Source organism: Phalaenopsis equestris, unplaced genomic scaffold (assembly GCF_001263595.1).
Source record: "Phalaenopsis equestris unplaced genomic scaffold, ASM126359v1 Scaffold000488, whole genome shotgun sequence".
Lineage (NCBI taxonomy): Eukaryota > Viridiplantae > Streptophyta > Magnoliopsida > Asparagales > Orchidaceae > Phalaenopsis > Phalaenopsis equestris.
In genome coordinates this window covers 336,794-352,035 of record NW_018164928.1, presented here as the reverse complement: position 1 = coordinate 352,035, position 15,242 = coordinate 336,794, and the positions used below count along the sequence as shown (strand labels likewise).

At 35.3% G+C, this 15,242-nt stretch overlaps 2 protein-coding genes across 2 annotated transcripts in view; one reads left to right on the top strand and one right to left on the bottom strand.

Annotated features, from left to right (window-relative positions):
• The first annotated feature begins 1,203 nt into the window (after positions 1 to 1,203).
• LOC110028103 (E3 ubiquitin-protein ligase XB3-like) lies at positions 1,204 to 3,468 on the top strand. Its single transcript, XM_020729829.1, has 8 exons — positions 1,204 to 1,530; positions 1,621 to 1,680; positions 1,764 to 1,835; positions 1,937 to 2,058; positions 2,155 to 2,295; positions 2,373 to 2,480; positions 2,564 to 2,813; positions 2,938 to 3,468. Exons 1-8 carry the CDS (start codon positions 1,348 to 1,350, stop codon positions 3,319 to 3,321), a joined length of 1,320 nt encoding a protein of 439 aa, XP_020585488.1. The 5' UTR covers positions 1,204 to 1,347; the 3' UTR covers positions 3,322 to 3,468.
• Positions 3,469 to 7,503: 4,035 nt separating this feature from the next.
• The window catches only part of LOC110028086, an 8,058-nt gene continuing 319 nt past the window's right edge, over positions 7,504 to 15,242 (bottom strand). The window contains exons 1-5 of the mRNA XM_020729806.1: positions 14,981 to 15,242; positions 11,517 to 11,574; positions 11,321 to 11,438; positions 11,113 to 11,230; positions 7,504 to 7,826 (exon numbers count right to left, since the gene is read on the bottom strand). The exon at positions 14,981 to 15,242 is cut by the window's right edge and continues 319 nt beyond it. Of these exons, the coding sequence (XP_020585465.1) occupies positions 7,782 to 7,826; positions 11,113 to 11,230; positions 11,321 to 11,438; positions 11,517 to 11,574; positions 14,981 to 15,242 (601 nt within the window). The 3' untranslated portion in view covers positions 7,504 to 7,781. The remainder of the gene's footprint in view (positions 7,827 to 11,112; positions 11,231 to 11,320; positions 11,439 to 11,516; positions 11,575 to 14,980) is intronic.

Genomic DNA, 15,242 nt, shown 5'->3' with positions numbered 1-15,242 from the left:
CGACTCATTTATACCCCTAACAACTGCATGCATTACTAGGGTTAAAATTTTTTTTTTTTCCGCGAACAACTCATGTTAGGCTTGTTATACAAACGAGCCGAAGACAAACAATTTTTTTGTATTCGAAATGTAAATGAGCCGAACACGAACAATAATATTTTTTAACTAGTCGAACATGAGCTTAGTCCATGCTCACTCGTGTTTGGCTTGTTCACAACTATAGAGGAGCCGCATGCCATGCCGTAATCTCATATTATCATAATAATTACATATTAGATGCTAATAATTACTTATTTTATCCCACGGACCCTAATCAGATGGCTAGAGCCCTCTTTGCTCGTTATAAAAATAAAGCAGATTTTTGCACATTTAACCTCTTCATTCCATTAAATTCGGATACTAGACATAAATACGGGGCATTTACATACATTAAAATAATTTATATTCCAAATAGGCTCATAAATAACAAATTTATATTCAATTTAGTTCAATTTCATTTATTCTTATTAAGGGTCCGTTTGGGACAGCTTATAAGTGCGGACGACATTTTCAAAACGTCGTCGCCGTACCATTTGGTTCTCGCGTTTCGCTAGATTATCCGAAACAGCGTTTGAGTTTTTACACTAAACGCAGACCGACCCCTGCGGCCGGCCCGCGAGCCGCTAGATTATCCCAAACGAACCCTAAGTCTCATTTTAATTGAAATTAGCTTGAATAACTTTTTAAAAAGTATATTTATTATTTTTTAAATAGAATAAAAGATACTATATATGTGTATGAATTAATTAATTATTTGTTTAATTTGAGTCAGAACTATTCGGCCAAAATATCTGAGGGATCACACCTCACTTTTAGGACCATTTGATCTGGCCACACTGGCTGCTGGTGGACCACGGACCTAACCATGGTTTACTTGAAGAATATTCAACACTTCGGAGGTTTGAGACCACGAGATGGTTACGAACACCGCCGGTTACAATAACTAATTTTTATAAATATGTTCAATAATTATTCGACACAAAAATAAACTTTATACAAAAGCTAATGCAAATTGCAGAACTGATGCTATTCAGATAAATTTAGTTTTCTTATTTTAAATATTAAAAATATATATATTTTCTAACTTTTCTCGGCAAGCTTTTAGTCGTGTGAAAAGTACGGTAACCTCACCGATTGCATCAAATATCTGAGAGATAAATCCGCGTCCATCGTTCTCATTACGAAGCCTCGCGGCTTATTAAGCACGATCGCCGGCGAGCAGGGCACGCTCGCCCTTGCTTAGCGCAGCTCCGTCGGCCAGTCGCCGGAATTTGATTCATTCGAACCAGTCGGAGCTCGCCTGTGAAGATGGGTCAAGGCTTGAGCTGCGGCCAGCCGAGCATCGAACCAGATTTCTTCGCCGCCGTTCAGTTCGGCGATCTCAAGTTAGTGAAATCTATCCTCCGTATAGAGCCGGGAATCATCCGAAAAACTACCCCTTACGGCCGCCTCTCCTCCCTACACATCGCCGCCGCAAACGGGCATGAGGAGGTTCCCATCTTTCTCGCTGAGATCTTTCTTAATGCGTTTTATTTCTCATTTATATCCAATCCTTGATGACTTCCTTATTATTGCTCTCAGCTGCTTTCAATGCTTTTGGAGCGATGGAATCACCCTGATGCTCTCAACAGGCACAAACAGGTAAACGAAAATGGAAAAAAATAAATCTTTTTTTATTAATTCTTCGATAAAAATCTAATCTTTTGTTTGATTTCGCTCCGAAGACTCCTCTTATGTTGGCAGCAATGCGCGGGAGGATTAATTGCGTGGAGAAACTCATCCAGGCGGGAGCTAATGTGAGATTTATCCCTTCTCTTCCTCCTCGTTTCCCTGCAATTCATTCTTGAGATTCTGATGAGTCATAAATCGATGCGCTTTTGTATCTGCTTGCTTTCAGATCTTGATGTTTGATTCGGTGAATGGAAGAACTTGCCTCCACTATGCTGCCTACTATGGTCATTCTGATTGTTTACAAGCAGTTCTTCAGGCCGCGCACTCCAATCTAATTTCAGAATCGTGGTATGTAGGAAATTCTTATGCAAGTCGGATCATCTGGATTTTATCCTGCTGTCTAAGTATTTTTGGTCTCTGGTTCTTCTTCTTCTCAAACTGCAGGGGATTTGCGCGTTTTGTTAATGTGAAAGATGGCAAGGGGGCCACGCCATTGCATCTTGCTGCAAAGCAAGGTCGTCCATCCTGTGTCAGAATGCTTTTGGATAAAGGAGCTCTTGTCTGTGCTTATACAGGCGACTACGGGTAACTTTGCTGAATTTCCCTTTGCCCTTCTTCTTTTTCTCCAATTTCTGATTGATAAAATTCATTCATAACTACAGTTGCCCTGGGAGCACACCCCTTCATTTGGCAGCTCGAGGAGGTTGCTTAGAATCTGTCCGCGAATTGCTTGCTTGGGGTGCAGATCGCCTTCAGATGGATTCAGCAGGGTACGAATCACCTAAAAATTGTTTCTTTTTTTTTGTTTTGTTTTAACGTCAAGAAGGTATTTTCATGATTCCATATGTTACAGGAGAATTCCTTATGTCATTGCATTGAAGAGAAAACATCTGTGTGCTGCTTTGCTGAATCCATCTGCTGCGGAACCTCTAGTGTGGCCTTCTCCATTAAAGTTCATTAGTGAACTCAAGCCGGATGTAAAGCTACTTCTAGAGACAGCCCTCATAGAAGCCAACAAGAAAAGAGAAGACAAGATCTTTAAAGGAATAGTGTTCGCTTTGCCATCCCCTGAACAAAGCGTGATTGATGATGACAAATCTGAGGTATTCTTTCTTCCTACACTTAACTTTAATCTGTACAGTGCTAAACATCTGTAATCATCAGATCTGTGAATCTCATAGGATTCATCTTAACCTCCTAAATTTCATAGTTCGAACACCATTACAGGGAAGCGGGGTAGAGCTCTGCTGCATCTGTTTCGAACAACCTTGCACAATTGAAGTTCAGGACTGCGGGCATCAGATGTGCGCTCACTGCACCTTAGCTTTGTGTTGCCACAACAAGCCTAATCCGACAACTCAATGTCCACCGGCGCCGCTTTGCCCATTCTGCAGAAGCAATATCGCTCGACTGGCGGCTACTAAGTCCGAAATAAACGAAGATATAGACAAGGATATATCTCCAAAGTTAAGGAGATCACGATTCATGAGTCTGAGTGAAGGGAGTAGCAGCTTCAGGGGCCTCTCCTCCGCCATGGGTTCCTTTGGAAGGATGAGCAACCGAGGCTCTGGTCGGATAGTAGATGGCGGTGATATGATTGACAAATTTTGAGACTGTGTTGGAAAAGATTACTTCTTTTTTAGTATTGGAGAGGTGATTTCAGGTCCATAAGCAGGAAAGTCTTGTTCTTTTTTTGTTGGGGGCTTTGGGAGTGTAGAAAGTTCATTATTTGGAAATGTTATTATTATTCATTCTTGAGACTGGCGACGTAATTGAGGACTGGGATTTGGTCTCCATTGTTTGAGAATTTTCTTCTATCCGTGGTTAGAGTAGGTTGAGTTTGATGATGGAGGGAGGAAGAAGATGAAGTTTAGTAGCTTACTTTGTTTGGTTTCTTTCTTACTTCTATGGAAATCGTTTTTATGAATTGCTGCTGCCGTGGCAGATTCTTTTTTCTTCTTATTCCGCTCTTGTGAGGAGAAAAAAAAAAAAAAAAAAAAAAAAAAAAAAGGAATGATGAGAGTTAATATATATAGTTATTACATATAATTAATGCTCACCTCATCATGTGATGTAAATTATTGTTGGATATATTTTAGATTTTTTATCTTTTGATAGTTAGTTTTATGACCACTAGGTTAAAATTTAATAATTAGTGGTTATTGTGTGATCTGAATTTTAGTCTCATAATTAGTCTGTCAATTCCTCCACAAATCCTTGTACAGTGCTTTTTTAATCAAAGTTGATAAAATTAGAGGACTAAGGATCTGTTTGGGGCCGTTACAACTTATTAGAAAACAACTATAAATTTATTAGAAAATAATTATGAAGTTATTGAATAATAATTTGATGTTCAAAAAACTGCTGTGACTATTATAATTTTTTTTTAAAATTTGATCACAACTAGAAAACTGTCACCACACATAATCGGAAGTGGTGAAAAAATATAGATTTCAACAAGCATCATTTTGAAAATGCTGTCAAAACAAAGTTTATCCAAACTCCTGCTCAAAACAGGCACTGAAGAGAAGGTAAAATGATGAAAACTTTATATTGATGAAACTTGGTTTTAATTTTTAAGATTTGTTGTGAGGTCACTCATTTTTTTTTTTCTCTCGTGCTAATATGCATTTTTATTGCAAAAAAAAAAAATTAAAAAAAATTAAAAAAAATTAAAAGCCTGAGATATATATGGGCTGTGGAAAAGGGTAATATCCAACAAATGTTGAAATCTTAATTAAATATAGTTTGATTTATTTATGGTTTAAATTTGAGATTTATTTTAAATTAGTTTATTATAGTTGATTGAAATTTGAAGCTTTGTAAACTTTAAACAATCACAGAGAAATTAATTAGTTATTTTTATAAATTTTATTTTACTTTTTTCTTAGCAATTGTTAATGAATTTAATTGGAATCAAAGTTATTTTTTTTACTTATATTTATGAAAATTTATACTAACTTAAATCAACATCAATTAAGAATAAAGTTAAGATCAAATTATTTATGTGGTTTGATTTTCATTTTATGTTTATTTAATAGTAATTATTTTTGTATTATGAATGGGAAAAATAAGATTTCAAGAGGTCAATAAATTATGCACAGACTAAAAGAATATATATTTACATATGCATTATAATAAATATGCATAATTAGTTATAACAAATTAAGCAATTTAAACACTAATCTACAAAATTGATATTTGGGACCACAAAGCCAAGTTTGACATTAGAGAAATAAAATAGTTCTCTCATATCGTGAATTTCCACGACTGAAAATACAAAGCTGCTTGCCGTATCGTGTCGATCAGTCCCTACGGGGTAGTCAGGTCAAAGGTTTGTTAAGTTGGCTAAACAGATTTTGATGATTGTTATGAATAATAATTTTATATTGTTAACGTGGAAAATATTATTATTTGTTGAATTTAAATTTGTCCATAAGACACCAAAAACAATAGAGAATAAGATAGATAATTCTTGCATTTATATAGAAGGGTATATAATGTATACAATTTCATGTTTGCCCCTAATTAATGAGGGTGTTATATAATATTTTATGTATTTTAGATATATAAGCCTACGACTCGACTACGCTCTAACACGGTGATTTGAAATCGGTGGGTCTCGGTTCGGCAAGAATTGTTCTTCAGACTGTGGGGGATCAGGGCTGTCGGCTTGCCTTTGATGGTATTTAGGTTGGGGCAAGACTTGTCTCAGTCGGTTTAGCTTTGCCAGTCGGCTATTATAGTATGTATATTGACAACCGATCCCTAGATGAGGAGCTCATATTTGCAGAATGATATTATGATATTAGACAGGGTGGATCATCGTAATCCGACAGTTAGCTAATACCTTGAGAGAGGGGTCCTTTGAGATGCTCATTGGTTGTATTATTGTCAATTATTGCACCCTTTGAGGAATCTCATGGGTGCTGGTCAAACAGCTGGCGATGCTGAAATCTTCCCTTGTGTCGGGTTGTTATGAGAGGTAGGGCGATGCTTCTGCATGATTTGATTAGCCTTAGTTCATAGCTCGAACGGCCTATATTTCCGATCGGCTTCAAGACCCATTTTAGGGGGCTGCATCAGGTCAAGTAGATCCTTCGACCTTCCGCCAAAAGACCCTCTAGGTCCATCAGATTTGTCTGAGATTTGTGCTGACACATTTCTGATGTACATTATTATTATTATTTTAAAAGTAAAATACATGATTTCATGTATAAATTTAAGAGCCCTAAGCAGTCTTCACCCACACGATAAATATCTTCAGAAAGGGATCGTACGAATAAGAGAAGCCGTGTGGTAGAAAACAGAAATAAAGTTAGTGGGATTAATATATTTAATTTTTAATTACTATTGCATCAACTTGTAATCCCGCACTTAGTAATTGTTAATTAAGAATTAAACAAGTTGCTTCCTCCCTCTTGTTTTATTTAATTTGACCAACGCAATGAATTGAATTCAAGCTTGAACCCTGTAAGCCGCCACTAGTTGGAAAAGTTTATATACAAGAGCAATATTATATGGTTCCTAACCTAATATTATTTGACTTCAATAAATAAATTAAAAAAAAGAAAAAGAAAAGGGAGAGGTGATATAAGGTAGGAGTCTTCAGGAGTATCAGATATATGCAACCACTAACTATAAAAAATTGATTAGTAATAACTTCAATTAATGAAAAAGGTTAGCGGGCAATTAGATTAAGAGTTTGTTTGGGATAATACTTCTTAGAGAAAAAAATACATGAATTTCTGAGTATCAAATAAATTATTTAAAAAAAAATCAATAAATATATACATTTATTCCATAGTTAGCACTAATCTGACTAGAGGTGTAAACGAGCCGAACACGAGCGAGCCCAAGCGCAGCTCGTGGGGCTCGTTAATATTTTGAGCTCAAAAAGTGTGTTCGTGTTCGGCTTGTTTACTTAACGAGCTGAACACGAGCCGTTCACGAACAAAGAGTCATTTTGACAAAACCCTAATCACGTAGCTATAGATGTTAAGGATTGGGGCAAGATTTAAAACATCATTTGAATAGAATTTAATAATTTTTAATCTATTTTTTTCATTAATATTTTTAATTGCTTATAAATCTTTGTAGCCTTGTAGTCAATTAAATTTTTAAAAAATACTACTCATCAAATAAATAAATAAATAAATATATATAGGCAAAACGAGTCGAACACGAGCTTCTTAAGGAGCTGAACAACAAGCAACAAACACCAATCCCTATGGTAATTGAAAATTGAGAATATACCACTTTGATGAATCATGATTAGGTCAATAATTGCAATGATGAATTTTGTAAACATAAGAAAAATCACATAAAATCAGGCATCCAAAAAATTTAAAATTCAAATAAATAGAGAGAGTATTCTCCATAGACCATATTAGCATCAAAACCAGACGCAATGTGAGTAAATAAAAAATCACAAACTCATATAATTCATCAGAGTAAGTGCCAAAATAGTACCCAACTATTTATGTGTATAACATTGTCAAAATAGTCCCCATAATCTTTAAATTGATGCTAAAATAATTTCCATGGAGGACTATTACCCTAAACAATTTTAAAATAATCGGGGACTATTTTTGACACTTCTATAAAGCCTAGGACTAAAACAACCCCATGTGAATAGTCGGGGGCCATTTTGGCAATTTACTCCAATTCATCATTTTGGGAGTATAAAATTTGGATCGTTATAAGTCATTTTTAAGAAAACAGAAGAAAATCAAGTGCATTTTAATAAAATTTGAGTCCAAATATTCAGAATTGAATTTTTTTTTTCTGTAATAATGGGATTTACATTAAGCATCCAATCTTGATCAGCGTTTGAAAACATGAAGGATGAAAAAGTGTGGATTCCATCAGAGAAAAAAGAACAGAATTTGTTAGTTTTGCTTTTCTAATTTTGGACAATAAAATGCTCTCAATCTCAATAAAGAAGCACCGTTGGAGACGAGAAATTCATCCGGCATGCAGCTAGGACAAATATTAATGTGAATTCATGAGGAATGAGTGTGATTTCTTACACTTAAAATTGCAGTTCAGATTGGTTGGTCTACACAGGATCACATCTTTACACCAGGCCTGTACTCTCCTATACCAAGTAGATCCTGCAGAGGTATAAATGATGCCAGAAAATATTTTAAAAGAATGAATCGAGGTTTGGAAGCAGAGAGTGAATACTGTGAGAATTCTCTGTTTAAAATTATAGCAAAAACTAGAAAGTAGAAACTATGAAAATTTTCCCTAAAACTCTTGCTCTGGAAATGGTCAAATGACACCTCTCTATCACAGTATTCTCGTCTCTGGTTGCTTCCATCTTCTTATACTAATTAGTCTACCTGGTCTGCAAGGATTGAATTTTGTTGTTTGCCTCATATAACAGCATACTTTCTCTCCCTGTCCTCATCATCCAACACATCGTAAAGAGATATTCAGCTAAAGCCACTCCTCCACATTAGTCCAAAATAAGTTCAACTTGGTTTGAAAGTCATAATGCCTTACCTTCTGGATCTACCTACTATTTCGGTAACAGACTCCTTTAACACCCTTAAATAAACATCTCCCTCAGCAGCTTATGTCATCACTTATTTTTTTGTTGCGGTTACCTCTACTAAAACATCCTAAATTTTATATTCAACTGCCGCTTCCTATACAACAAGTAACAATTTTTTTCATTTTTCTAAGGGGATGTATGGTTAGGTAAATTTGCAGTATAAAATATACGGAATGCAGATGTTTTCAAAATTTCGGTGTTTGAAAATGGAATTCACTATAAAATTTTGGTGAATTTGAACATCATCATGCAGTTTAAAATCGGTGTAATTAGAATTTTACAGATTTTGGCAATTTTCAAATACACTTGAAAGTGCGCCCCTTGTTGCCCTGCCACTCAAGGCCGCTTCCAACCACAGCTGTCCGCCACTTGCCGCCACCTCTACCCATCCGCCACCACCGCCAATGGCCTCCCACTCCTGCCGACCAGGCTGCTGCACACCATCCACCTTTCATTGCCGCTCTTGTAGTCCACCTCCAGCCCCCGCCACCCACGGCCACCTACTGTGTTTTATCTTAATTTTATTTTGATTCAAACAAAGCATAAAAGCATAAACTCCTGTATTTATTTTATACTAAACCAAGCAACACTAAAATACTCAAAATACACTACATTTCAAATATATTACATTCATTTTACATTGCACTCTTTTTTCAGCAAACCAAATGATCTCTAAATATCTTCTCGATCACCTATCATACTTCTTGATGGTTCCACCTGTCGCAACTTTAAAAATTGGTAAATAGAATTATAAACCCTTTCATATCTCTCTCATTTTGATGTTCAATATAATTTACAATCTTTTACGAATCTATGATCTATCTTCCTTAACCTTTAATCCCTCCTCATGCATCCTTTCTTAGTTCTAGAAAGAAACTTGGTGGAGGCGTTGTAACTAGCAAAATCTAGTACTTTATAACTGATAGATGTTATTTTAATAAGATTTTATTTGATTAGCTCTTTGATTTTCCACGATTATTTTCACTCAATTTTTTGAAAATCCAATACACTAACTCATGTAATTTGATTTACATAGGGAATCTCAAATTTCGAAGGGTTTTGTGCAAAAGAACATTTGGAGTCATTTGAACAATATCCAATGCAATGGCCGCAGTTAGAAGGCTCAGGCATCAAGTTGGCCTGTCCTGGCACGAGAGTCGATGACCACGTTTCCACCCGAGCACCCGGCTCATGACCTAAGTCTTCATAGGTTGGATAACATAGGACTCAATGCCCAACTAGACCAAGAGCCTAAGTGCCCAGCCTTGATGTCCAGGTTCCACATACATTCTTTACAAAATTTATGTACTAAAATTTTGAAGGTTGTTTGAGCGCTTAGGCATTTCATGAGGCTCCAAACCAATTTTCAGCAGTCCAGATGCCAAAATTTGCCAATTTTGGGTGGGGGTGGAGTGTTCATAGAATAATAGAAAAGATAAAATAGCCAGATTAATATTTTTGGGTATCTCTTTTAGACTTTAGAGAGGTTCTATTGACCGACGTAGGAGGCAGCTAAGATAAAAAAGCGAAGAAGACTACAGCAAACGAGATCCTGCAACATTAAGTTTTCCAATGTCATCTCTCTTGATAATTTTACTTAGAATCACGTAATCCCTTTTTTTTCATTCAAGAATAAACTAAACCACTCCTCTAGGGATATGTTGTAACAAGTTTGTGTATTTACGGGTTTATATTAAATGCATTTTTTATTTATTTATGAATTTCATTGTTGCTGCATATTTTCAATCAATTTCATGATAATTTGATTGAATGGCCACCGATTATAAGTTTAAAAGTTTTAACAAAAATTGAGAAATAGAGTATACTCTTCATCATTGAAATACCAGGCCGGATCATAAAAAAATGATGTTTCTGTGATCTAGTGTAATCATTAGAATCCTCAGAACAAATTCAACAAAACCAAATAATATTAAATTTACCCTAGAAATTGAGATGGGTTATATTAATTTATTATTGACCCTAGATTCTTAATAGAATGACAAGGAAGATCTAAAGATCCAATTATAGCAAAATTCTTGTATGTTATTTGATTTACATTGCAAATTAATTGATAGCGCCAAACTCGGTGAAATTTGTAAATTGGTTAGATCTAAATTGTAGATAGCTTAATCTCAGAGTTATTTTCGGTAATCATCAAGCCCGTGATTGACGAAAATAACTCTGAGAATAGGCTATCTACAATTTAGATAATCCAAAATTTGTAAATTGGTGCACTATCTAATAAAGACCCGAACTACCACATCACAATTTTTGTGATGATCAATGATACCTTCAAATATGATAAAGTTCTAAATGATAATATTCAAGAGTGATGGTTCCCGTTCTCACTGCGAGATCAGACTAAAGTTTGGCTGAAAATGCTACCGGGCGATTCAATCATGAGTTGGGTTGATAATGCCAAATGTGTCAAATTGGAATGAAGCCACATTGAGTGATACTACGATCATGTCATCTTAGTACTCCTAAATGAGTGGATCTTAGTCCATGTTATCAATCAATACTCGTGTGATTGAACCGAAATCAAAGGCTCAACAGGCCTAAGTTGACTACAATGGGATTCTCCAGCATAAATGGTCGTGACCTAGTCTCAAAAAGGGTTCTATATATTATCTACAATGCTAAATTGCCTTGACAGCGCAACCATGTAAGCGTTCATGAAAATGTCATTTTGAGAAACGAGTAGTTGCCGAAAAAAATGAAACGTAAACCAAAATAGCAAGAAAAAAAGCATAGTTAAGAAGATTATTTAATAACACACAACTTTAAAATAGAGACAGTTATAACTTTTTAATAACTCACAAATTACTTGAGATACTCACCTGACATGCTTTATTTTTAGCCCTTGTTTCTGCTGTGCTAGGAATATCATGGTTTGGCTTATTAAAATGTTTCTCCCTCAGTTCACATGAACCCCATCCATCTGAAAATCTGCCACCCCTAAAAGCAGGTTTCAAAAACAAAAATTAAGCCTACAAAACCAATTTAGCAAAAATAATGCAAAGCTAAACTGTGCTTCTGAGGACATACTGCATGAAAGCACGAACCAAAAACTCAGCACGAATAACATTCCGGTTGTCATCAAAATCAATAACTTTGTCCCTTATTTCAAATGAAAGGTTGAAGAAGAATGATATTTTTCGCCAACCTATCGAATAAAAGAAAGTCATCATGGTTAAATATTGATTGCATTTTTGTAAAAGCAACACCAGTAAAAACTAGTTACCTGATTTTTTTATGAATGGGTTGCCACGTATCATTGTATAATCAGTTTTCTCTAGAATCTTCACACATGAAAAATAAAAATGCAGTATTAATAAGCATAATCATATTTCTTTAAATGGTTTTAATCAAAGTTATTTTTATTCATAGGCATAATTGCAATGTTCCGGGTCTGCAATATCACGGGAATGAAAACGAAAGACAAATATCACAGAAGATACAAAACATTTATATAATTCAGAAATTAATCCTTCTACACCCACATACACAAACATTTTGGCAGCAGAATAAAACATTACGAATTTACCATAGAATAACCTATAAATTATATCCACATAATCAGAATTTGTCCATAATCTCCAACCTTCCCGGCAATGAGGGACTGCCCCTTGCAAGCCTACACCAACTCAATTAGAGGTTGGATCTTTCTACACATGAAAAAAGCATTCGGTAAAAATAAGCTTAGGCAGTTCCAACTAATCTTACTATTATTGAGCGGTCATAAAATTTGCATAACAATCATCATCTTAACAGCACGTGGCCAACTTTACAAATCCTTCATTATCACCCATTTCTGATAAATAATTAGATTGGTTCCCAAAAAAAAACCTAAAATCTTGATCATTTGTATAAAATATATCTAATCAGTTAAAATAAATCATTTGAACTCCAAAAGACTATTTAAGAGACCAAACACCCTGTATATCTAATATGCTTAATGTTGAAACAAAATTTTTGACGAAACAAATCCATGGATTCGAGAATAACTCAATTGCATTATCATCAGAGAATTAAATTGTTTAAAAAGCACTGTATGATCAAGAGAAATAAACAAGAACTGTTCGATAGAGTGTTTTAATTTCTAATAAAAATGACTAAAATGACTCTATCTAAAAATATATAAATAAACCTTACTTCTGCACATATATGTACGCCAAAAAAGACCAATAAAAGAATTCTATAATAAAGAATCTAAGGCAATACTTGCATGCACAAAACAATCACCGTCAACATGCGCCATCGCCAACAACATCTATGCTTGTCGTTGCCACCAAGGTTCACGCCAATTATTACCACCAACAAGAAGATTCACCCCCATTATCACAGCCAACAACACCGCTGCTCATATCACCAACAATGTCAATGTTTGTCATTGTCAAGAATGATGATCGTGAGTGTAAACAAGTTGAGTCGAGCTCTGAGTCATCCTAAATCAAAGTCAACTAGTTTATCAAAAGGTAAGAGCGAGCTCGAGTCCAAGCTCAAATGGCGAGCTAGAGCTCGATTCATTGCAATGACAATAGGCTTGTGAGTGAACTCGCGAGCTCGAGCCTAATATAAAGCATTGTCGGTGATCGAAAGCTGTACAAACAAGAAGTCCAGTATCAGCCCACCGGAGAAAGCATTGATGTGACCAGTGACTAGCTAGTTGAGCTGACACGTCAGTATACGAGTTGAACCTTCATAAACTTGAATTTGAGCTTGTTTAATAAAGAAGCTTGAGTTTAAGCTCGAGTTCGAGCTTGTGGCTTGATACACTCAACTTATGAGCTAGTTAACAAGTTGAGTTAGAATCGGCTCGGCTTGGTTACACTTTATGCGTAACATTGCCAATTGGATCTATGCCCACTATTGCCAATAATGTCCATAATCACAAGTTCACAACCAAACTCGACACTAACTATTACAAACAAAGGTTGATGTACACTATTAAAACTAATGTCGAAGCTTGCCATTGCTAAGAAAATCGAACCCCATCGTTGGCATCAACAGCGATACACATCACTAACAAAGTTGATGCCCATTATCAACATCAACATTAATTTCCACTATCGCTGCCAAGGCCAACATCCATCATTTTCAATAATGCTTGTGCTCGTCTTCACCATCAAAGTTGATGTCTATTAATGACATCAATGCTGAAGCATGATGCTAGTAATTTCTTTTGATGTATGCCCTTACTAACAACATTAATGCTAGTCATTTCCAGTCAGGTGGAATAATGTTGTCCCCAATAACACATAGACTGTGAAAGATGCCACAAATGCATGTAAGGTTAATCGTTGTTATCACTACCAAAGTCGATATCCACTTTCTAGGATGTGAATCACCTCTCATATAAGCAAACACGATGTAAATCATCGATCATCTCCTAATGACAACTCTAATGCCTCAAAACACCTTCCACCATACAATCCATCTTCCACAATCTATGCCTATTGCATTAAATTAATGCCTTCTCTAATGAAAGAGAAGGTTATCTTTTATAACATACAACTCATATCAATATACTCAATTTAATCGAATTAGACCCTATAAAGTCTCTATCTAAATTGTTCACAATAAACTCTCTTTACCAACACAAATATTTCTGTGCCAAATAAAATCTAAATAATTGAAGTCTCTATCTTCCTTGCAATAGTGCAACCTCTTGCATATAAAAATTTCATATGCATTCCTATCTTCCACATTATTTCTAAAATGTGATAGGAAATAAAATCTGCTTTGAATAGAATGACAACTAGAAAAGGACTATGCTAATAAACTAACACTAGTTATATCAGTTCCTGTAGAAAAAAAAACCCTTCAAATCTACCCTCCTCTTTCCCCCTCCCACTCTCCTTGTCCCTCTACTTCTCTCATCCATCTCTCACAACTTTTGATTCAAAATCATCACCTTCTTTCTCTCCTTTTAAAATTCTCAGTAAATAAAACCCCTTCTTTCAAACAAGTTTTACCAAAATATAAGAGTAAATCAACATTCATGGTCTAGACTTACAAGTAATTGAATTTGTACATGAGCTGCCCCAGACCAACTATTTTTATATTTAATTATAACTAGCTATTTATTATAAAAAACTAATTTTCCTCGCTAAGATTCCCACACTTCAGTACCATTTTTTAACAAATCAGTTTACTTTTTTCCGACTAATGAGACATCTAGTAAACTAATGAAATGAATCAGTATGAAATAACTCAAATTACTGTACTTGCTATAACAAAGCAACAAAATTCAGTATGGCTCTGTTTGGATTTGAAAAGCAATTGAAAGGAAATAAATATATAAATGGCAGAGGAATTGAATTAAAAATAGTTTTCAGCTGCTTATTTAACTGAGAGGAAATTGAGTGAAGATTTTTAATTTTTATTTCAAATGAGAATTTGAGTTTTGTGCGTCATAAGAACATGTGAGTTGCAAATATGATTTTGATTGATTTTTATTTCTACATTCTTAACAATAGGGAATTTTCAATTAAGAAAATAAATTTGTTCGCATTTTTAAATTAAATTCAATTAACAAATAATTGCATCAGAGCCGAACATTCAAAATGAAATTTTGAAGAAAACACTTCAATTCTTTCAACCAAAACATACCCTATATATGTTTACATTAAGTCGCACAGGCAACAAGAACTGACAAATACAAATCCTAATGAATTAAACATTATTAAAGGATCAAAGAATTACCGCCATGGCTGCATTCTGATACTGCTTGAACATCGAAACTGAAGGGAAGCCCCCAGACAAGCAATGCGTAAAGTTCTCCTTCTCATCTTCCCTCCGACCATTCATCTTCGGGCTCTCAATGATCGGACTCACCTGCTTCACTGAGAACTTCCCAGTAGATGGGGGAGGTAATGACGGCGAAGATACCACCGGAGTCCTAGACGGATGCCGGACAACCACCATCCGATTGTGATCTCCACAAGCCACGGGTTCCTCGAACCTC

What these genes read in the sequence shown, in the direction of transcription:
- LOC110028103 (XM_020729829.1), top strand. Translation starts at nt 1,348, where the DNA reads ATGGGTCAAGGCTTGAGCTGCGGCCAGCCGAGCATCGAACCAGATTTC. An exon ending in CCGCAAACGGGCATGAGGAG is followed by an intron (nt 1,531 to 1,620) that starts GTTCCCATCTTT and finishes TATTGCTCTCAG; the next exon opens with CTGCTTTCAATGCTTTTGGA. An exon ending in TTGATGATGACAAATCTGAG is followed by an intron (nt 2,814 to 2,937) that starts GTATTCTTTCTT and finishes ACACCATTACAG; the next exon opens with GGAAGCGGGGTAGAGCTCTG.